The sequence below is a fragment of the Gymnoscopelus microlampas genome, assembly GCF_963454915.1.
Source record: "Gymnoscopelus microlampas genome assembly, chromosome: 14".
NCBI lineage: Eukaryota > Metazoa > Chordata > Actinopteri > Myctophiformes > Myctophidae > Gymnoscopelus > Gymnoscopelus microlampas.
In genome coordinates this window covers 31,264,131-31,287,876 of record NC_139951.1, presented here as the reverse complement: position 1 = coordinate 31,287,876, position 23,746 = coordinate 31,264,131, and the positions used below count along the sequence as shown (strand labels likewise).

Below are 23,746 nucleotides of genomic sequence, written 5' to 3'. Positions count from 1 at the left end.
AAAACGACTGATCTACAAGCTAACAACGCGTCACTTCGCAACGCGTTGTTAGCTTGTAGATCAGTGCTTACACAAGCTCTAGTATCTGCGCACGAAGGTGGGTGTGTTCACAGTCTCAAAACAGGCTGCTCGCGCCCTGCGCACACACACCACACAGCATGTTGACGTTTGGCACCATCTGGTGGTCACTATCATACATTTTAGACAGTAGACACATTATAGTACATATTAAAAAGTTGTCCAAATTGGCCAAAACGGTTTGTTTTGTCCACGATAGGGACGGACAAAGCAATTATAAACTGTTATTTAAACTGTTAATTATAAACTGCGCTTCTCTTAACAGTTTATAATTGCTAAATTTAGTTTGATATTAATGTTAATTAATTGGTATTAATGACAAACATTCAGGTTAAATAGTTTTTGCTACACAATATCATATTAGTACCATGTCATGTTATTACCCAGGCAATGTATCCGCCTCTATGTGGCATGCGCTCCGTTGAACTTGTTGTTGCTAAGTAACAAACCCAAACACGCCTGTCAATCATGGCTTCCAGACCGCAGAAAGTTGATAACGGGCCTTTAGATTATTGGAACCAGACATTTCAAGAGCAAGTGTCACTGTTTGAAGAGTCTAACCGGACCATGAGAAAGGTTTGTGTTTCACATGGTGTGTTGCTTATTGCATGATTTCCAACAGCCGGGCTATACACACAGTGGCATTAGGCCAATAATAACAACATCTATTCAAAGTGTATAGCCAGTATACATTTCACATACATGTGTGGTGGTGGGCATTGGTGGAAGACCAACACTTTGGACTGCAAAACAAGTGTGTTTATACGGCAGGCCAGCCAGGGAACTCCTCAGTCCTCACCCACATCCTTCTTTCATGTTGAACTGAGACATGCTTTGCTGTTTACAGGAGAATGCCATCTGCTGTCTTAGCAGAATAAGCAGAAAAATTCAATCACTTGCCCAAGGGGTTTAAGCCACCTTTTGTTACTCTTGCCATGTAGGGGGACCTGCCAGCAATAGGCCCCTGACCAATTGCGAGCCCTGAACCACAGTTTCAGAAACCAGTGTCTAGTCTCTAGAATGAGAGTCTATCAAGGCTGGAGTTTCTTTCAGCCATCCTCCCTGCCCACTCAATATGTTTTTCCTCCGCCCACCTGCCAACATCACCTACATATCAAGTCTGTCTGGGGACAACTGTGTCTAGTTGTTTATCTGTAATTGCGGCACAGAGTGGGAGGCTTGGTTTTATAGCACCAGGGGGAAACAATGGCAGGTATCCAGGATATAAGCTTTTATGAAAGAGGTAAACACAAGTCTAGTGAACAGACACTGCTGTTCCTGGTTAATCACTCGCTCAGTGCTTGATTGTGAAAGGGAGAGAGAGGGAGAAAGAGTGGGGGAAATGGAGAAAAACCAAGAGAAGGAACCTGGGATTAGCTTATTTCACCAGCTTATGGCACAGAGGAAGCTATTGTATGCTGAGGACGAGCCGGTTTGTACGATTTTTTTTCAGCAAAGCAAACAGTATAAATACAAATGTTGTGTTTACTCAACTCTTTTTATAACTTCTCTGTGTGACAAATCTTATTCTGAGACTCGAGTAATACCTATATATCAATCAGAAAAAATACTGGTATTTGACAAATGGCATAATTGGTGATATTGAAATATTATAGAACTGTACTGTAGATCATGTTAATAGAAAGAAAAGTGGGCAAACAAATGAATAGTTGAGATAGATTTGTCCGAAACTCGATGTTGAAAGACAGAAACACACTTTTGAATATTATGTCCTCAAATGGCTCTCTCTTTGTATGTACAGTGTGTGTGTGTGTGTGTGTGTGTGTGTGTGTGTGTGTGTGTGTGTGTGTGTGTGTGTGTGTGCGCGCGCGCGCGTGCGTGCGTGCGTGCATGCGTGCACATAACGATGCACACATGTGTATGCATGTGTGTGTACCACAGAACATGCTGATTCAATTGATTTAACCAACTTGTACTGTCATTTCTCCATTCTTACTTCCTGTCCTCCCACTTGACAGGGCCTCTCATAACCATTCTCTCTCTGTCTCTCCAGAAATTCCTGTTACATCGGCTGATAGTCGTGGCACGCCTCCCCCAGCAACTCACTAACAGGACAGACTTGGGAGGTCAGCCAGCCACCGCTGTTCAGCATTTTAAAACTATTAAGACTAAAGCCTAGTCGTCCCATTTTTTTCATTAACACCGTCGGTTGTAGGACAACATACGGTATATATTAGGCTTAAGAGAACTATGTTCCATGTTCATGACGGAAAGGCTTCACTATTGTGTTGTTCTCCCATCATCAACAACAACCTCAGGATGGATTTGCATCTAATAAATCCCATATAATAGTCCAAGACATTGTTGAAGTGACTAAAAGATGATAGAATCCTCTTTGATAACACACCCATACACACAATGATAATACACACATCCTCCTGGCAGTAATATATATATTTGAGGGGACATTTTTAGATGAATAGCTATTTATCCAATGACTACCTCTTTGTTAGATTTAACATATTTTCATTCTACACTGCAAACTGCAAGTGATGCCTACATAATATGAAAACAAATCTTTCTTGGTTAACTGTCTTTCAAGCCTGTTCTACTTTAATGACTTTCACACCTCCACATGTGAACAAGATATTACTGTAGGACCGACAGTAATTTCCAGTGGGCCCGTTCCCATATGAAGGTGTGGAAGCCATAAAGAGAGAGTTCATAAGATAGCATCTGGACATAAAAATCTCCTACAGTGTAGGAGACATAAAAATCTTCTATAGTAGTGTGTAGGAGATTTTGATATCCAGTTGATTATAAGGAATTCTCTCACAGTAGGTTCACAGGGGTCTTCATTTTTTCATCTTGTGTGCAGGTACATAAGAGTAAAACCTATTTTTGTTTGGCTTCTTCAGACATTGGAGCAGCATAAATAATAATAGTAATTACAAAAAAAAGACAGCAGGCTAATAAGAACTAAATAAAGAAACCTTTCATTTACTGTTAATGTTTTCCTTATTTACCAGTTTTCCTGATAACTGATTGATTATTGCATATTTCTGTGCAGCACATTATGAGGAGCTGAACCTTCACTTGCAGAGGCAACACCAAGGAGACAGTATCACAGGCCTGCTTTTGATTTACCCATCATGTACGCTTCATGTCGTTGAGGTATGGTTGGGCCAGATATACCTACTTAAGATCTTTTTCTATGACAAATGTTAATAGAGTGTTTATTATATGAGATCTTAGCCTTAAAACTTGTTTGATTCTCTTTTAGTCCTCCAGTGATGTCCTGCTTTCACTGCTACGGAACCTGAGCGAGAAACAGCAACAGGCAGACTGGTAAAGCTACACTCTTGTATTGACCATATTGGCCATTTTGCTTTTACGTTACATTATCTGGGGGGGGGGGGGGGGGGCTTTATGATCTGACGTGTGTACTGGTGTCAGGAGTTGTGAATTTATTTTATGATGATGTTACCTGTGGTGTCTTGAAATGAATAAGTGACCTTAGAAGTTAGTCATAAAATAGTTTTGGCTGCAGAACTGCGGTTTGAACTTAACACTGACCATTGAAGCCATTCATGACTACTGAATATTTCCTCTGAGTGCAGATATGCCCTACAGTGTGACACGCACACTTACACATTTTCCTGTGTCTTCTAATCTCCTGGGTGCTCATGTTTGAAAAGTGCATTCTCATGAGCTTTACCTCCCAACACAAGATGCAAAGACATTCCCTGAAGTTTTGATGTTGAGCATGCCATGTTCAATAATTCTATCCCCATCTGGTAGTACCTTGGTGGAGGCTCCCAGGATTCTGCTCATGGCACACGATCTCCCAAGCCGACTGTTCCAACAATGGAGCTACAAGGTAGCTTCCATTACCTTGCTTTTGTGAAACATATAAAATGTCTTTATTAATTAGAAATATCCTTATCATAATTAAAATTAATAATTGAGTTTGGTTGATTGACTGATTGGATCACTGAAGGTTCTGGACATGGAGGCTAGGACACTTGGAGCTGAGGTTGAGGAGGAAAGCACAGAGAGTCTGGTGTGCTCAGTTCATTCCTTGCTCTGCAAGCTAGGCAAACACCCCAAAATAGCCAAGAAGGTGTGTTTTTTTACCTACAGGAGCCATACTGTTGCTCCAGCAGGTTGTTTCTCTTCTGGGCTTCGCAGTATTCTGTATTATAAATAATGAAGAGCAAAACATATTTTCATATTCTTTACCTAACACTTTGTAATCTTTCATTTTTGCAGCACATTTCTTACCTTCAATGCTACAATAAACCTCACAGATCCTCTTTTTCCACACTTTAATATAACCATGAAATGAAAATAAATCAGATCCATGTAGCAAAAATATTAAAAATATTATCTTTCAATGATTACCAAGTCTATTCCGGGGTCAGTGCTTGACGAGGTCCCAGAACTGATTGTGCCTCAAGAAGATGTGCTGCGGCTGTTGGCCAGAGCAGAGCCTCTCAGCCCACAACAATACCTGCATATGTACCACACACCACTCAACATCCACATGGACTCTGGTAAGGCTTTGAGTGTTATAAAGAACTGCATAACTTTGTTATAATTACAACATGAGAAGTGCTCTTGATAAGATAAGATGATGACGCATCTCAGTAGGGCTTAAATGGCTTCATAATGACTGGTATTATTGGCTTAATTGACTGATGCTGAACATTCATGGTTATTTAGCTATTTATTTTATTTTTTATTATGAATGTATTGTTAATTGAATTTGGCATTGATTGATACTCCACATATTGGACAATAGGCTACTGGTGTTTATTTAGGTACTTATTTTGTATTTATTAATATTATAATTATGATATATGGCTAAATATATTTTTTTAATAAATGGTATTGGTTTAAGAAAACCGCTTTCTGAGTGACTTTGCATTGTCATATCATTGCACAAAAAGGGCAAAGGCAATTACATTACTCCATTTTGAACTCTATACATTGTGTTATTTGGATTGCTTCAAGGACATGTGTTTGGAAGCAGCTGTCCAAACACAGTTTAACAGTTTGGCTATACGATTAAAGGTAAGTGGTTTATCTGTCAGCATGTATCACTTCAGAATCCATCTATACTGTACATCCTTTAATCATGTGCATGAAATCTGAACCCTATTATTAATATGGAATGTATCACCTTTAATTTATCTTGCATGATACCTACTATGTTTCACTGCATGATACAATCTGTTGTTTCATGCTCTGACAAGCATCTCAATAGTGATCGCAGTACAAGTACAATATGTCAGAGGGGTACGTTTTCAATTGTGCAGTTAACAAATGCTGTGACTCACTTGTGGTGCCGGAGGGCCTCTGCATGCCGGGCCAAGGGTCAGTATTGCTTTCATGGGCACTGTCTGATTTACTGTTTTAAAGCAGAATGTAAGCCAAGCCTCCCTCCACCAATGCACCTTGAATACAACTGAGTTCAGCTTAGTTTATACTCCATCAAACAATGGTGTTGCTTGCCACAAAGAACTAATCTACAAGCTAACAACATGCCACATTATAGCTTCCCAGCGAAGAGTAATCTCTGAGATACCATCAGATAGTTTCAAGCCAACGCTCACCAGACTCACTTGAAGGTTGTAATACATGGCCACTATTTTCTGTTTTATTACAGGCTCCATCTGGACTGTCTCTGTATTGTCCATGATCCACGGAATTGTCTGTTTGTAATGTTGATGTACATTTCAGTTAATTGTTGATGGTTATGTCATAGTTATGCTATTGTAGCTATGTGTACTATACAATCCATATCAAAACATAAAATCTCTAAATGATCTGTTTCAGCCATTGTTGATTTCCTACAATTCCCATGATGTATTTCACAGGCAAGCATTGGCCTGGCACGCTTATACAGTTTATGGCTGTAATTAGGCCTACATCAACCTAACATTTTCTGATGTCAAGTGAGTGAGTAATGAGAGGTAATGTGAGAGGTAATGTTGGACATTTTTAGTGTCACTTCATAGTCAGCAGCACCCTCTCAGTTATTTTCTCATATGTATTACCGAAACACCTCAGAAAAAACACAGAAATTCCAAATAATATATATATATAAAACTTTTTTTTTAATAGTTTAAACATTCTGATGAGGATTATTTTGGATCTTACAGTAAACACTGACTAGTGTGTTGGGAGACTGGGAGAGGCTGTGTTCCTCTTTTGTATCTCTGCGTTTTAAAGTCATCACAGTTTGACACGAAGGGCCTTGAAGCCTGAAAAGATCCCTTGATTATACATTTGTTCCCTTTTTTATTTTGGCCCCCATTACAACATTAACTACTGTATGCAAAAGAGCTGTTGTGTGAGAATGTGTTCTCCTAGCCAGCAATAGCTGCATGCACCGCGGTGTACAAACACTCATATGGGCAGGGTTCAATTTGCTGGGGGGATGGGGGTGGGCTTTTGATATTTTTATGGCCGGATGTGTTATCCCTGCTTCTGGTCAAACTGAATTAAATACATGCAGTTTCTTTAGGAAAATGTAGACATGATTATGTGTGATATATTTGATATTTGTGTTTGATAATATCACAATTTAACAATCAAAGTCTTTCAAAATTTCGTAATTCCAATGATTCCAGGAACATCACATGTTTCCAGAGGCATCAGTAGATGTATGTACATAACGTGTTATCGCGATGCCATGTGAGCTTGCAGATTGGCTATTTTCATTATTTGTTCTCACAAAGTAGTGAGAAAGTGTGTGTCCCCCTCTTTTTCCTTTTTTACAAATCAAACCCTGCATATGGGCAACACTGAACCTGTGTATCACAGTACTTTCCTTACTTAACAGGTCAACTGGAAGACAAACCATGTTTTTCATATTAATTTAGAGGAATTGTTCAGCAGTACAGTGACAAGTGCATCGTCATTCACTCTTACATCATGTCAGCAACATGTTTTCAATAGTTTTTTTACAACAGGCTACAGTTTGAGTTGGTTGGCATTTACTCATTGGCTATATATTAGGTGTAAAACACTGTACAGTGTTCAAGTACATTGTTATTGTACTAGGAGTTAATGTACTTGTCTTCAAATGCACGGTGAAAATGTAATTTATCCAATGGACACCCAATGTGTCAGTAGAGTACAGTGGATGGGCAGTTAGTGCTAAGAACAACAACAACAACAACAACAACAAATACAACAACAACAACAAAAAAGTGACACAGAGGATAAAATAAGTCAAAGACAGCACTGAATTATTCTTCAAGTTTGCAAAGCTCTTTGTCTATTCACATATATAAAAAATAAATACAAGCACGTGTAGATAGGACCAAAGATGAGACATATTTCATAGGCATGGTCAAAAAGCATGCTGCTTCGCACATACGTAGTACAATGTCCCTCCACCCTTTATGAACCCCATTTACCCAGTTGTAAACTACATCCACAACACACATATAATGACCTATTAGGTGAACATCTTCAGCTGTCAACAGTACATTCCACCTACAGTATTCAATTAGAAAAATGCCTTTTCTTTATTCACCCCTCACAGAGCATGCTTTTAAAAAAAAACTAAAAAAACAATAATACTGGAAATGTTGTCTGGAATCTCTCTCACGCACACACGCACACGCACACGCACACACACACACACACACACACACACACACACACACACTTAAAGAGCAGCACATTAAAACAGACACAGGGAGGGACAGACCGCATCTCACCAAGACCAATTTGAAACGACTGAGTTCCAAAATTGCTTTTTGAACGTGTTCAAACCAATAAAGACTGTAGAGATTGAGAGATTGTATTTAATTTCATGTCGTACCAATTTCACTCTGAAATAGTACAAAACAACAAACAAAACATCAAATAAATTGTCCAAATTGTTGCGAAGTGTACCATTTAAAAAAAAAGTCTCTAATTGTCTAATTTAAAATTTCTGAGGTTTTCTGCTCGTGAATTACGTAATTGCACTTTATAATTTTTGCTCTGGAACTACCTTTTCAGAATTGGGTTATTGCTTTGAAATGGTGAATATTGTGACCTGTACCTAAAATGAGAGACATTTTTTGTTTGGCTCCATGTAATAAAATGGTGGTCCTTCTATTTAAACCAAGTGACAGCTATATTTGGATGTTGTATCGGCTCAGTTCTTAGTCTATGTGAAAATGTAAAAAGATATTATGGTGTGCCTATAAACAGTCAAATAAAATTAAAAAGAAAAACAGCAGTGATGCAGCATTTTCCTTTAAGAGTTTATCTTTAAGGGGTCAATGACTCTGCAATTATACTCTATCAGAAATATCTAATTTAGCAATCCAATAAAATAGATTTAACCTTGAATCTATGTCATTAGAGTGACTGTAGAACCTTTGTTGTCAACATTTGAGCAAACCTACTTTTGTGTTTAATGTAAATCTGGCAACATTGTGCTAGGACCAGAACACAAATATATACAAACAAACATACATATATATTCCATCAATATTTTCCTTACAACATGTTGTATATATATTTATCAATCCCGCCTGTATGTATGTACATTTATGTACAGAATTTCAGTATTTACAGTCTTATGAATAATATAATATTTATCACATTTCAAAGTAAGATAATGGTAGAGCAGCGTAGTGAATCTCAGGCAAGTGGATGGTTGAGACATTCTCAGGACAAAAAGCAGTATAGTCCAATGAGTTTGGATAAGACATGGCAAGCCCATCAGAAGGCAAACAAAAAATTCTGGTCCCTCTTTCTTTGAATGTTTTTTAATGAGTAAGCAGTATGGATGAGTCGTGTACTGAGGAATTCACTCCCAGCTCTTCAGACCGAGTAAAAACTATTCGGAATATATAACATTATAAATACTTTCATCAAAATGTACAAGTATACACATTCCTGATCATACAGTGCTCCACAAAGATTCCTCTTACTGCAAAGGGAGGGCAATTGAAACTGCATCTACGCACTGTCAGAAACAAAAACCAAAAAAAGACACATGCGGCTGTCTCAATTAAATATAGAAATTGCACCTTTTTTTCTGCGCGGAGAATGTGCGTTGTGAGACTCTCTGATATGATAAAATGTGCTGTGAGGGCCATTAACACTACTGTAGACACGGCACAGGCGCATTTGTGCTCATGTGCTCTCTCTCACACAGAGGAATGTCTCTAATATTTCTCTCTCAAACAGCTGAGGCAGCACCCCACGGTGGCAGGGCCATGCCAGGGAGAATTCTCCAGATGCTTGTTAAAGCTTAGAACACTGGGAGAGAAGAGAAAGAGAGAGAGAGAGAGAGAGAGCTCTGTCCCTCCCTTACACATTCCAGTTATACTCTGGATACAGAGTATTATTAAGAGTTCCTCTGTCTCTACGCTCAATGTAGAAAAGTGGGGGGAAAAAAATCCCATGCGACACCGCTTGCTGCCAAAATAAAAGTGTCAATTCAATTTGTTTTTCTTTTGTTTTTTCTTTTCTGTGAATCAAACCGCTTGCCCCTTTTGCATCTGTATACCCATTGTGAGATGTGTACTGTGCAGCAGTTGTCTCTCCACTTGTGACACATACAGCCATGTATCCCATAGATTTCATAGCTACAGTATCAATTAAGGTACTCTATCACCAAATACATTCCATATACAGGAATACTGGGTGTCTGTATAGCTTGCCTGTAATTAAAAAATATGATTTGATTCATAGCGTTACTCCTATCATATACTCTGAAGATGTACAGTATAAACAATAAATATTCAGCGTTTCATATCCTGATTGAATACAATGTAAATGTACCACTGGAAAGTTTGATTGGGCACGTGCAGTAAGTTCTGCGCGGCCGTGGAATATTTCCTAGTGTAGTTAAGCTCTGAAGCATGCATTCCCATTTAAGCTTGACAACACTGACGATGCAACACGCCGTACAGCACAATACGACACGTCACACCACACTGACAGGGCACGACACACTCACACACAATTTCCATAAACGTACAGCACGCAGGGCACACTCACAGTGAACGCTCAGGTGTGGGACGGAGATTAAGCATTTCATACTTTGTCGCATTACTCGCTAAAAATAACAGATCTTTAACCGTTTATTCATTCGGCAAGTGAGCATATAAATTAGCACTGCACCCCCCTACTCATCCTCCAAAAAATTAGGAAGGGACTGCAGAGACAGCATCAACGGGAAGGGAAATAACCTTTAGTGAGAGGAATGGAAATAAGCCTCTGAACTGTGACAGAGCAGTTGTGCACAACTGTGATATTGTTGACTTTAGTCCTTCCCAGAAGCCTGCCTCCAGTCTTTAGTGTTAAGTTAAAGGCAACATTGCACGTGACTCTTGTAAGGCAAAGAAAAGAAAGATAAAACATAAAATAAAATATATTAAAACATTAAAAAAGAAAATCAGATCAGATCAAACGACATGTTGCCATAAATAATATAACATTGCGTGTTTGAATACCCCACCTAAAGCCCAAGAGTACTGATCATCTGTATTTGATTCCTATTTGATATTATTCATGTTTATTGTATTTAAGTCAGTCTTGCCGGGAGTCGAGTACAGGTTGTAGAAGTGAAGATGAGAGCCAAATTCACCTGTGGGGTTCCCGCTTGTACCGAGATGTCCCTTTGTCCCTTTGGTGAGCAAGATGTTAGCAGGGTGTCAAAGTGATGGTGGGGCGGTGGTGGTGTGGCATGTCAGAGGTGACAGGAACTCGTGGTGTCATAGCACAGTACTCTCCGTCTCCTCCTCCTCCGACTCGGCCGACCTGTTGCCGCCGTTGGTCGACTCGACCACCGCCACTGAGTTCCTGAAGGGGCCGATGTAGGGCTCGTCGAAAATGCCGTCCAGTTCAACGTTGATGATAGGTATGTCCAGGTTGCAGAAAGAGTCTGGCAGGGTAGAGGAAATAAGAGGAGAGCAGTGAGGGAGAGGGAGAGGGAGAGGGAGAGAGAGAGAGAGAGAGAGAGAGAGAGAGAGAGAGAGAGAGAGAGAAAGCAAAGAAAGGAAGTATGCAATTGTTACAAAACAAGTATTGACGTAAGTAAGACATATCATTTCAGAGGTGGCTTCATCGATGCTGAATGAGGTACAACAGTTACACACAGCATGTGGGTCATCATCACTTCCAGACCATAGTTACAATATACAGTATATCAGAACAACAGACAAGTAGGTGACACTTGCACCTGTCTTCCACATGAGAAGATATCAATATTACTGGAAGAAAAAATCAATTGCACTAAAAACCCTAATGGTGTGTTCACACTGGACGCAAAGCGAATTTTGCCTCACTTCATTCGTGCAAAGTTTATTTGTGTAACTCGTACCAATTATTTAGCTCAAGTTAGAATATTTCAACTTTTGTGAATGATGCAACATTTGTGTCATGTCATTTGCGTCCTTTGTGCTGCACGGTGCAAATTTGTGACTATTTGCGTCTTTGCATTGAGAAGAATTCGCAATGTCTTTGTCTTTGGTCTCAAGGTGCTGTGAGAATGACAACATCCACGGTGTAACAACTGTGACAGACAACAACTGGAGGCCAGTATGTGAGCGTGTGTGTGTGTGTGTGTGTGTGTGTGTGTGTGTGTGTGTGTGCGTGTGTGAGGAGGGTGAGTGACGCACAAGGTTGTGGGGTGGAGAGGTTATGCTCAGGGATGGGTGGTGGGTGGCTCGCCGATGGGGTCAGTGACTGTATAAGCTGGGATGGCAGCTGGAAGAGGCCTTTATAAGGGAGGGAGCACTGTGGGAGGGGGGTGTTTGGGAGAAACGGATTCTGTCCTGGGGCTGATTCGAGTAGATGGTCCAATGGACACGGCCATGTACTGTAAGCCATGCATTGCATCAGTCTCAGCCACCATGCAACGGCCGGCAAAATGGGGTTTGTGGACATAACACATTAAAATATACAGTGTATATATATAAACGTTATACATAAGCATGTATACTGGTATATACTGTATAAAGAGCATCTACAGTAGGGTGAGGTTGCCATCCAGCACCAGCCAAGGATCAGCTTCTAACACCTCCTCCTCCCAAGCTCAACCATTTGTTGCGGCAATTAGGAAACTGATCCCAGACCCATGTCTATGGGCAACTTCACCCTGCTCTTGAGCGTGAGGGTCCAGCTCCACATTCAGCCAAGATGACAGAGGGGGGTTTGGTGGGGATGTGGAGGGAGGTGAGTCTTTAGTATGCAACAGCAAACTCCTGCTTACCCTAGAAAAATCTCTCTTACACACAGAACCACAATGAACCTCTGGCCTCATACCGCTGTAAGTAAGACCATGACAGTTGTGGACAAGAGGGGGAAGAAGAGTCAGAGATAGAGGTTAGCACCTATAGTACCAGTGATTTAGTGGTCAACCCAACTTATTTTACAGAACAGTTTGAACTCTGCTACTATAACATAAACCAATGAATATCATTCATGTTTTATGAGAAAAATCTTCAGGTGACTATTCAGTCTGGTGCTACTTACCATAATCTACACTACACTATGCGTACACTTAGATCTTAAGCATTGATATATGCTTACAAGTTGGGTTCTGGTGCACTCTTTTCTTTCGCTCACATTTGTGTAACTTCCTGAAGTTAAGAAAACTATTTAGTTTTTTTGCTCTTGAGTACCAAACATGGCAGAGGTCTGTAACTCTGTGTGTGTGTGTGTGTGTGTGTGTGTGTGTGTGTGTGTGTGTGTGTGTGTGTGTGTGTGTGTGTGTGTGTGTGTGTGTGTGTGTGTGTGTGTGTGTGTGTGTGTGAGAGAGAGAGAGAGAGCGACTGAGTTAGTGTCCACGAAGCCATACCAAGCCTTTACCTGTGGACATGCTCTCTCCTGGAGAAAGGCCATCTAGCAGCCCCGAGGAGTGTTCTAGTGGCTGGGGGCTGGTGCCTGGCGTGGTAGGGGGCTGGGGGGGAGGTAAGCTGGGTCTCTGCCGCGGTGGCTTGGGGATGGTTCTGGCCTTGGTGAGAGTGCCGGCCAGAGAGGGCGGGGAGGAGAGGGACGGGGTGGTGGCTATCTGTGACTGTCCCGGAGAACCGATGGTGGCGTAGCCCTGGGGGTAGGCAAACCCGTATGGGGAGGGGGTGCTGGGAGGGGTGGGCGACAGGCTGACCGGGGATGGCTGGCCTGTGGATTGGTCAGATATGGCTCCAGTCTGACAGTAAGGCGCCTTAGGTGGGATGGGAGCCAGCTTCTTAGCTGTGGAGAGACCAGAACCAACAAGAGAATGGGACATCGTCCAGTGAGAGTCTCTCACTCTGGCTATCGTGCAAATTACCGGAAAAACTTATGATTGCTATGTATGAATATATTATTAATGCTTGCCATTGTGTTTAAGATTGTGTTTACCATAGGCATTGCCATGCAGAAAAATAAAGTATATGGTTAATATATGCCTAAAAGAGTTTTGTACTGTGACGGCAATTACATCCGTTAACATCTCAAACGTGATATTTGAAGCTGTGATTTCTTTTATGTGCAGTGTTTTACTTACATTAATTGTCTTGTACAGATTATCTTGTTGTAAATTGATAAGAAAATAAGCCCTGTAGCAAGAAAGGCCTAATTCTTTTTATTTATTCAAAACGCATTCGAATGCAAACTATTCCAGCTTGGCCTTCAAAAAGACATAATGAGGCACTGTTAATGAGGGTTTTATGATAATTGTTTATTGTTTATTAAGGATTCTCATTAGTCTACACCGTAATGTAGACTATTCTTCCTGGGGTCCAGGCAATTCACATCAAAAGTAGAATAAAAAAAACTACTAAATGATTGAATTTGCGCACCAGGTTTGTCTGCCTGAACACACACACACACACACACACACACACACACACACACACACACACACACACACACACACACACACACACACACACACACACACACACACACACACACACACACACACACACACACACACACACACACACACACACACACACACACACACACACTCACACACACACACACACACACACATTACCTCTTCTCAGGGTGAGCGGGCTGTGGTCAGAGTGCAGTGCCTGTCCACTAGAGGTCGCCATTCCCTGGATGCCTTTCTGGCCAATGACTGGTGACAGCTCCTTGTTCTTAAGCGTACTGGTGAAGGAGAAAAACAACCATAAATAACAGGTTGCCCCCCTGTTGCATTTTCCTCCTTCACACGTCAGCCCTATTAATGACCACTTTAAAGAAACACAATGGCACCTTCAGTTCAATGTCAAACGCTCTGAGTGACCACTGTAGCAGACTGACAAATGCTCTCTATATATTGCAATGTAGCAGAAGCAAGTGAATACAAACACTTCCAAGTAAACCCTGATGGCTTAATGGATTTTCTTTTTTCTTTTTTGGGTAGTGCAGTCAGAATGTCAACGAAGAGAGGGCTTGAAGGTCAACAACATATTGAATTTATGCTTGCGGTTGATTTGACAGCCCCCCAGCTCCAAATGTCCCAGCCCACTGACAGCAGATGAGACAGGGATGGGTGATAGAGACTGCAGGGGTTTGAAGACTATGGATGGAGAAATGCAAATTAAGGATTTTTATTTTTTACACCAAATATCAGGCATATGCTGCTGATTGAAGCGTAATCTTGCCTTCCATGTTTTTTTTTTATTTCCCTGCTTGGTTCAATTTAAGGTCCGTTCTCTCACTCCCCTGAAGAAGGCAGTCTAGTCTGTCCGAAACGTTGGTGTGTTTCCAGTCTGTGTCTACAATAAATTATTGGCATCGGCAGCTACGAATGTGTGCGGCTACATTATTTTATTCTTTAGTGTTTAATCCGTTGGCTGGCATCTCGCAAGGACTGGTGTGCTGTGCACCCTTGGTAACCGTTCTCTCACTCCACCACCACCACCACTGAGAGGTAAGTGAGCCCGATAAAAAATGAGTCAGAGACGCCCACTTCTATAATGCAATTCACTGACAGCTTTGGATTTTCTTTGTTGCTTAGCAACCATCTGCAGAATATCCTGGCAACATGGAAAGTTATGGCGTGCAATAGTATTGTATATGGCTGTGAAATTAAAGATGGAACTGATAAGGACAAGCTGCGGTGAACGCTGCAGCTCTGAAAGGACTTTTATTTCCACGATAGAAAGACATCACTTTGAAACACAGGCAGAGGATAGCATCTGAAGAAATGGATTAAAATAAGGTAAGCTATTCCATAGGTGCTTCACAATGGAACAGGTTGGATCTAGCAACTGCATTAACGGAAGGTTTAAAAATCTAACAAAATGATATTTGATGATGATGAATTAACATATGTTTCCTATGTAAGTTATGCCTTTTTTCTTTTATACAATGTAATTGGCTATTTCTTTGAGATGTAAATTGCTTTTATTTATTAATTAGTATTACTATGATTGCCACACACGTGGGTTGCCACCTTGTTTGAGAGAGGACCACAATGAAAATAAGTTGTGGAAATTGTCTTTTATCCATGATTGTTTTACACCAAGGAGACACTTTGACTTGACATTAATACAGGTGTCATGTTAATACAGGTGTCTCTGACACCTGTATTAACGATAACTAACATGTTTTTCGACGATTGGGCAGGCGCTCATTCAATTAAGGCCAAATTTATGCCATGCCCTTTTTTGGGAATTACGTCACCCCTCCACTGCTCAATTTCAAAAACTTTTTGGGAACCTGTTTCAACAGCTTAATGAAACATATCCATCAAGTTTGATCTGATGGCGTTTGGAAGAACTGTGATTGATTTATGGACAAATTTGCACCAGGCCCATGCTCATGTTTGGAACTGATGGTGCCCTTCAAAATATAATAGTGAGTGTTATAGGAAACATATCCTGTGAGTTTTGTAATGACAACAACTTGAAACAACTTGAAATTTATAGTCAGATTCAGGGTATAATAGACATTATATCAACTTGTTTGATGATTTCCCGATGGTTGTTGTATTTGGTCTATGTATGTACTTATGTTAAAAAAAAGAAATCCAGATGGGAATAGCTGTGACTTACATGGATAGTTTCATCTGGACCCACAGAATCCAGGAAAAGAACTTGAGATTGTGAGAGTTCAAAGGTTATAGGCCAAAACATAAAGTTCATTGTTATAGCGCCACCATCAAGCCGCTTGGGGTCATATTTATTGTTCAAGTACTACACAAAACTTCCTATCGTTGCTCTAGAATGTCAAGACAACCATTTACCATCTCACAAGAATTTGCGAAACTGCGACAGTTTACCCATCTCTTCAAACCTTTGGGGCCCTTTGGGGCCTCTGTATGTGTGTGCATTTGCAACTGTATGTTGATGTGTTCATAGTGTCAGGAGGTGTGCACAGCTCAAGGCGTCCACAGTTGAGGATCCGTATTTACCTATTCAGCTTGGGTCCTCTCTCTTGGGTACAGGCACAGGCGGCCCACGGAGGGGGAACGGGTGGGGGGGTGTTAGAGGGGTGGGTGGGTGGCAGTCCCGGGGTTGGGAGTGGGTCAGGACGAGTTAGCACGTGGGGCGTCTTGGTGTGGAGGGAGGAGGCATTAGTTTCGGACAGGGACGCATGCGGAGCGGAGGGGTCGGACAGGGAGGAGCGTTTGGGCAGGTGCAGAGAGCTGGGCTTGGGGTTAGAGTTGATGTCAAGCTGTGGCTGGGGGGAGGGGCAGAGGGGTGGCAGCGGGGGAGGGCTGTAGCCGTACCAGCGGGGGGGAGGGGAGGGGCCCGGGGGCACAGACTCGGGACCGGGAGCGACGGGACGCGGACACGCAGGTGCTCGGCTATAGACATGGTGGTGAGGGAGCGGGTAAGACGAAGAGGAAGAGGAAGAGGAGGAAGAGGGATAAGGGGGAGGGGGCCTCTCTTCCTCTGGGGAGGGGTAGGCATAACAGGAGTCCGACCAATTGGAAGACGCGTCATCCGAGCTGCAATGATAAGAATGTCAGAAGTTTCATGGGGAACTGATCTGGTGGTCAAATGTTAATGTTTAATAGTGAATGCGATAATCATTGGGGCGTGGAAGGGGAGGCCAGTGGGAAATACTGGGTTTGTGGTTGCTCATTCAGTAGCTGTGTAGGAGGAAATTAGTGCCATTCTAATGTTTACACTGTGATGTTAAGGAGGGGGAGGACTTGAAGGAGAACAGCGCAAAAGATAAACATTTTCCTTTTTTACAAACGGCTCAGAACAATTCTTAGGCATTTTCAAATGCATGCATTCCATCAATTGCCTTATCTGATGCAAGCGAGGCATGCGTGCCTAGCAACAATGCGTTACAAAGCTGCTAAATGACACCTCAAAACGATGTCAAAAAGGCATGAAAGACATGCACATGCAGCACGTCCTAGAAAGCTTGAGCTGTAACAAACTATGGCTAAACCCGTCAATTTGTTTTCTAGAATTGCTCTTTGTGGTCTACACAACACCGCCTGGGAATTCTTTGTATGGTTTCAGCCCGATCCGACCCCTTTGACTTCCATAGGACAATGAAAGTTACAATACACACTGTATTTCTGAAAATATAAAACATCTGAAAAAATGTGCGTGGAGGTAGTTAACAGTGGGCATACGAAGTTTGCCGCTGATCGGTCCAGTTGTTTGTGAGATTATCCCCGGACAAACACACAGACAGACAAAGACACAGTCAACCCTCTTACAGTAAAGACAGCTAGCCTCCTGCAGAGCCACACCGTACAAAAAGAAACCTCCCAGTGACACACTCCAAGATCAACCAACCTGAAATGGCTTGGCAATATGAAGAGAACTAGGCAAAAGATTAATGACACCACCAAGGACTTTACTGTACATATGTGACGCTTACAAATAACAACACTGACTTAAAGAACATTCGGAAAGTCAGGGTAGTTCATAAGGACATGCGTCGAGAGATGCAAAACATCGGGGTGGAGGGGGATTTCAACATGAGCCAGCAGGTGTATTACAGACAGGTAAACGGGTTGAAGCGCAGAGACACCGCTGCTGTGGCGGGTCAGTCGCAGCGGCACTGTGAGGGAGCAGCACACTGGGTAGGGGGGGGGGTGTATGGTGGAGGGGGCAAGCGGAGGACAGGGCACCGCGGCCTTACCTGGCTCGGTCACTGCTGCTAGCGGGAGGAGGGGTGGGGGAGGGGGACGCAGAGAGCTCCCCCGCCTGCTCGGGGACGAGCGCGTCATTGGGTGGGGCGGGGGGCTGCACGCTCGGAGGCGTGGAGGTGGCTTTGCGCGCAGAAGACGAGCCCCTGCGTGACACCCAAGAAGTGTCCATCACCCTCACACCCATGCTGCATTGGGGGACAGAGATCAACAGCCAAGTCAAATTCAGGGCCAAGTGTGGTCACATGGGTTTGTGGGTGGGTGGGTGCATGGGCGTGCAAGGTCAGGAGTCAAACCCTACACGGAGCGTCTGGAATGGAGTAGCCCTTGGGTACTGCCGACTAAGGATCAGCCTTCCTCTCCCTTCAGTGCTGGCCTTCACTAAAACCATGCCTAAACCGACCCCAGGTCAGCAACTGGGGACAATATCACTAATCATCCCACAGAGCCTTGTGTGTGGTTGTAATTAGGCTCCACAGCAGGAAATGACAAGGACACATCACCAACACTGTAAATGGGACATTAAAGGATAACTCCCCTTTCTCAATTGTCATGTTTTGATGGGGTTTTATGTGATATGCAGCTTATTCTTTAGCCTGAAAGTAATCGAATCATGTAAGCACTAAATATAGAAAATTTCAGGTTAGAGAAACATCAGGCAATCACATGAAAACAGGAATCATCCAATACAATGTATGTACATGGTTGTCTCTAAATGAAAGCAACAAAAGACTTTTGTATTAACAGCTTGGTGTTTGAACTCATCAAAACATGTGTATCCAATGACATTGAAAAGATGCTGGTTAAGCAAACGAGATAGAAAGGCCTGCTTTGTTCCCACGGGGGACTTGACAACCAGCCAGTCACCTCCACTCTGTCACCCCGCTGTTGGGAAACACTGAACTATACCGGTGTCAAAGTGTGTCACTTCAACCAGTGAGCAGACCTGAATGGAATACTAAAGAGACAAAATGACAAAAGAGACAGTTTCTTTCAACGTGCGGCTGAGACAACACCGGTGAAAAGACGGCGAGTGGGGGGGGGAGACAAGAAAATAAGTACAGTACCTTTGTATCTTCCTAATGCTGCGTTTGTGTCAGAACAGAGACAAGCAGAAATGAGCAGAGGAATACAGATCATGAGAAAGAGCCCTGCCCTCGCCCACACAGAGCGTCTTTATTAAAGTGTCGGTGGGAGTTTGGCAGGTCACATACATGAGCTTTGAAAGCTAAGATGGTGAGGCAGCGGGGAGTGGGATGCAAGGTGATGTTTCACCAATATTGGTGACCAATCGAATTATGTGACACCAGGAGTCACAGTTGTGAATTCTCCGCAAATCCACAGAAACCCGAGGAATAACATAATATTTGATGTTGAATGTTTTGCATTTTCTGTAAATTTGTTGCTGCGAGACCGCTGACATTGCGCAATGTAATAGGTCACACATTTTGGTGCAACACTGGGCTGCCAGGCTGCTGGTGTTGGTAGGAAGGGATGTGAGTCATGCTGACAGTAATGAGGAGAGGGATTTGGGGGGTGAAAATGTGCCTTCCCAGAGGTGCGTCAAGCACATCCTGCCCAGCAAGCAAATTATCGCTCTATTTAGTGCTAATTAGGTCAAAGTTTCCCGGTGGATCCCAGAAATCCACCCCATCCTCAGAAAATAAGACAAATGTAGAAGAAATTACTTGCAAGTATTCTAAAGCTTTAGTTAATATGAGTGGTTGCCTGCAGTGTTGTGATAAATGTCCCTCAAGTTATTTTAGCATTTGCTAACTGCAACACACTTTAGGGAGCAAAAGAAAGAGCAAAAGAGAGAGAGAGAGAGAGAGAGAGAGAGAGAGAGAGAGAGAGAGAGAGAGAGAGAGAGAGAGAGAGAGAGAGAGAGAGAGAGAGAGAGAGAGAGAGAGAGAGAGAGAGAGAGAGAGAGAGAGAGAGAGAGAGAGAGAGACACACACACACACACACACACACACACACACACACACACACACACACACACACACACACACACACACACACACACACACACACACACACACACACACACACACACAGAGAGAGAGCAAAAGTATAAAAACACAATTCACAAATGAATAATCCCTATAGTTTTATGGACTGTACTTGACACCAAGATACTGGATGTCTTGCTGTTGTCACCACAGGCTGTCAGATGTTTATACTCAGCTCTCAGTATAATATACACAAAACAGTCAAATTAACTTTTTGATGTTCGATCCAAGCAGACACAGAATGACATTAGGTCTAGTCTCATATCCATTTCCCGCAACTATAAGAAGGTGGTGCTGACTGCAGTTCCCCAGAGCCGCAGCCCCCGGTATTACATTTTGACCATGAATCATGAATCTAGAAAGCGATGTGCACTAAAAAGATAAAAGCAATCCCAAAGTGAAATATCACTTTAGGTTGAAGTTAATGTATGTTATTTCTGACCAAGCAAGAAAACTATTATAAAAATAAAAAAGAGGCACTTTTCAGTCTGAACTCATTCAGAGCAGAAGAGCCTGCTGCTTCTGGATGTGGTATGTGTTTCTAATGAAAGGCAAGCTCTATTGATTGGGGCCGACACAGACCCAGGCAGGTTTAATTAGCCAGGCTTACTTGGTCCCAGTGCTGCTGGGCTCAGCCTGACTATTCTGCAGAGCAGGGCCTGATAAGACCAAGGGCCTATTAAAGAACACAGAGAGAGAGAGAGAGAGAGAGAAAGAGAGAGAAAGAGAGAGAGAGAGAGAGAGAGAGAGAGAGAGAGAGAGAGAGAGAGAGAGAGAGAGAGGGGGGAGGGAGAAAGAGAGAAAGAGAGAGACACAGAGAGAGACAGACAGACAGACATAAACACACACACACGCACGCACGCACGCACGCACGCACGCACGCACGCACGCACGCACGCACGCACGCACGCACGCACGCACGCACGCACGCACGCACGCGCACACGCGCACACACACACACACACACACACACACACACACACACACACACACACACACACACACACACACACAGGGAGAGACAGACAGACAGACAGACAGACAGACAGAGAAGGAGAGACAGGCGGACAGAGTTAGGGAGAGAAGGAGACAGGCGGACAGAGGCATAATGATTTGATTGAACTAATCCTCCATTCTTGCTTCAGGATTTCCAGATTTCCCATATCACAGTATAAACTTCACTACCATGTCCCATTTCTTTTTGCCATTGTCTCTCACTCTCGGCTCACTCACTAAGCTTCTTAAAGGGCTGGAAGGCAGGTAGATAAGAAGGAATGTGATATTCTCCTTGTCCCTCCAACGGACAAACCCAAACTCCTCGCCAAGTTCAATTCCTGCACCGGTCGAGAAGTCCATTCTCGACCAAATTAGGGAAAATTGTAACTTTTTAGTTTTTTGGCGAAAAAAGAAACTGATTAAAAACAATAACAACAAAAACCTTCAAAGCGCCTGGTTAAGATTGGTGTTGAATGAGGGAATAAGTGCATCACATGGGTTCTGGGAGTTGTCAGACTGGCTTGTTGTCAATTTCAGCGGGTGACAGGATCGGGGGTTAGAGTCAATGAGATGGTTGAAATGAAAATGCTAAAGATAATTAAGGTGGACACACAATCATGCCAGAATGTCTGGGACTGACTGAATAACAAGCTTGAAGCTTCTAGTTTCTATGTGACTATTATAAGTACCTTGGACATACAGTAACATGGACATAATTAGTTTTCATGTTAATTTTCTAAGAGTAGAGGCCAAGTATTCGCATCTTTCGTCACTGACATTTGAAAGGAGAGAAGAACAAATTCTAACTCTTATGTAAACACTATAATGTGTGTCCAGGGCCCAAACTGAAAGACTGAATAATTTTAAGGTTCTCTTACCCATCCTTTTTATAAAACTCCAGCATCATGTTGTCAGTGGCGACGCTGAGTGGCCTTCGGATCTGATCATTCTGCCTGCGGTCAGTCTGGTCCAAGTCTGGCGATGGCATGGTGCTGTAGTTGGCATTGTGGTTGGTGTGCACCGGACTGCCATAGTTCCCTGTGACATTAAACTCGATCTCTGACAAAAACAGACGGGAATGAATAAATGTGATGATATTTCTGTAAAGAAATTGACAACTGCCTTCATAATGTTTCAAACTTGAAAAGCACACAGACGTAACTCAATACCAGGCCAAATGTATGAATTTGCTAGCCTGATTGTCAGACTGAAGCTGTGTGGAGCTTCAGTCTGACATTGCCTCCAGTATAGGCAATTTCAAGGGGGAGGGGATTAGAATTTCCCTAAATCAATCCTAAGGGATCCCCACCCCCACCTCCGACTCTCATTGGACAATACATTTTGTACCGAATAAATCCTAGGTTCATATTTACAACACCAGACCAAGAGGCAGTCCACTCAGAGAGTGGGCGGGGTCTATGGTCTGGAACCAGGCTCTGAATTTGTTGCTCTCTAAAAGCTTAAAAACGACATAAGGGTAACTTTCTACACAGTGACGCAAGAACACAGTTGCCGCTAATAAGTATAATAGTATGTGTTACATTTGCCAGTGAGCAAGCATTGAAGATAGTAAATAGTATTGTCAACATGGAAATGCAGTGTCGGGACTAACGTGTTACAAAGTAACAGAGGCCAAAGTAACTGTAACGCAACACATTTTGTGGTAACCAGTAAGATAACAATTGGACTGCAAACTATTGGGTGGCCATAGCTGAATGGGTAGAGAGGCCGTCTGGGAAACAGGAAAAAGTTCTCGGGTTTGCGTTTCAAAACATCTTGATTTTTTTTATTTTATATTTGAAATATTTTTCAAATATTGTATCTACACAAATCTTGTATGGGGGGTCCCTGGCACAAATTATTTTCGGATGAGGGTCCGCAGACAAATACATAATTAATTTCCTTGACATGAAAATGTTTGAGAACCATTTTTAAACAACCTTAGGGGGGAAGCCGAAATAAGCAACTACACTTTAGAAACAAGCCCAAAAATAAGTGGACTTGGCAACACCGGCAGTAAGATAGACAAATGATCCATCACTCTCGTTGCCTTCCTCACCTCCAGGGAAGAACCAGTCGGCGTGCTGGATGATTGGCTCAATGATGCCAACGATCTGCAGGGATACAGTCGTCATCATCTCTGTGATGTTCCTGCGGAGACGGGTGGGTGGAAATAGAGGAGAGACAGACGAGAGCCTGGAGTGAAATTGGGCTGGCAGGATTATGCGAATTAAAGGCTGAGACACGGACATTTCCTTCAAAAATGTTATAGTTTAAATGAGAAAATTAAAAGCCCAATTTGAAAACCGAGGACATTAAAAATACTAATTAAAAGTTAGCCAATGGTAAAAGGGGCTTGGAGATTTACATGAGATTACGGAGTCTCCTTCACCCCTCAGCTGCTTAGTCATCATAGTTTATCACTAATGGAAACACAGTTGGAGTTTCACAGAAGTCTCCGAGCTGAGTGTACCACCCAGTGATATTCAATTTAATTTCTTAAACACAAGTAAGACGCGCGAACGCTGGAAGCGAACGCAGCTCGAAATATGTTGCAGGTGTGTGCATTTTAATCAGAGCATTGTCTACATTCCTGCGTTCTTCATGGCCACAC

At 42.5% G+C, this 23,746-nt stretch overlaps 2 protein-coding genes across 8 annotated transcripts in view; one reads left to right on the top strand and one right to left on the bottom strand.

Annotated features, from left to right (window-relative positions):
* The first annotated feature begins 1,327 nt into the window (after positions 1-1,327).
* tex47 (testis expressed 47) lies at positions 1,328-5,830 on the top strand. Its single transcript, XM_084079320.1, has 9 exons — positions 1,328-1,510; positions 2,093-2,165; positions 3,110-3,213; positions 3,323-3,387; positions 3,841-3,919; positions 4,040-4,162; positions 4,448-4,595; positions 5,056-5,115; positions 5,711-5,830. The coding sequence occupies exons 1-8, from the start codon at positions 1,421-1,423 to the stop codon at positions 5,091-5,093; spliced, it is 720 nt and encodes a 239-aa protein (XP_083935446.1). The 5' UTR covers positions 1,328-1,420; the 3' UTR covers positions 5,094-5,115; positions 5,711-5,830.
* A 399-nt stretch (positions 5,831-6,229) lies between these two features.
* The window catches only part of LOC311060901 (rho GTPase-activating protein 44-like), an 83,898-nt gene continuing 66,381 nt past the window's right edge, over positions 6,230-23,746 (bottom strand). For 2 of the 7 annotated variants that reach the window (XM_084079289.1, XM_084079288.1), the window contains exons 15-21: positions 23,192-23,283; positions 22,011-22,191; positions 18,118-18,312; positions 16,418-16,957; positions 14,048-14,163; positions 12,874-13,257; positions 6,230-10,945 (exon numbers count right to left, since the gene is read on the bottom strand). In XM_084079289.1, the coding sequence (XP_083935415.1) occupies positions 10,776-10,945; positions 12,874-13,257; positions 14,048-14,163; positions 16,418-16,957; positions 18,118-18,312; positions 22,011-22,191; positions 23,192-23,283 (1,678 nt within the window). In that variant the 3' untranslated portion in view covers positions 6,230-10,775. Of the gene's footprint in view, positions 10,946-12,274; positions 12,330-12,873; positions 13,258-14,047; positions 14,164-16,417; positions 16,958-18,117; positions 18,313-22,010; positions 22,192-23,191; positions 23,284-23,746 lie in introns of all 7 variants that reach the window. The other 5 variants (XM_084079293.1, XM_084079292.1, XM_084079290.1 and 2 more) reach the window with 4 other exon arrangements.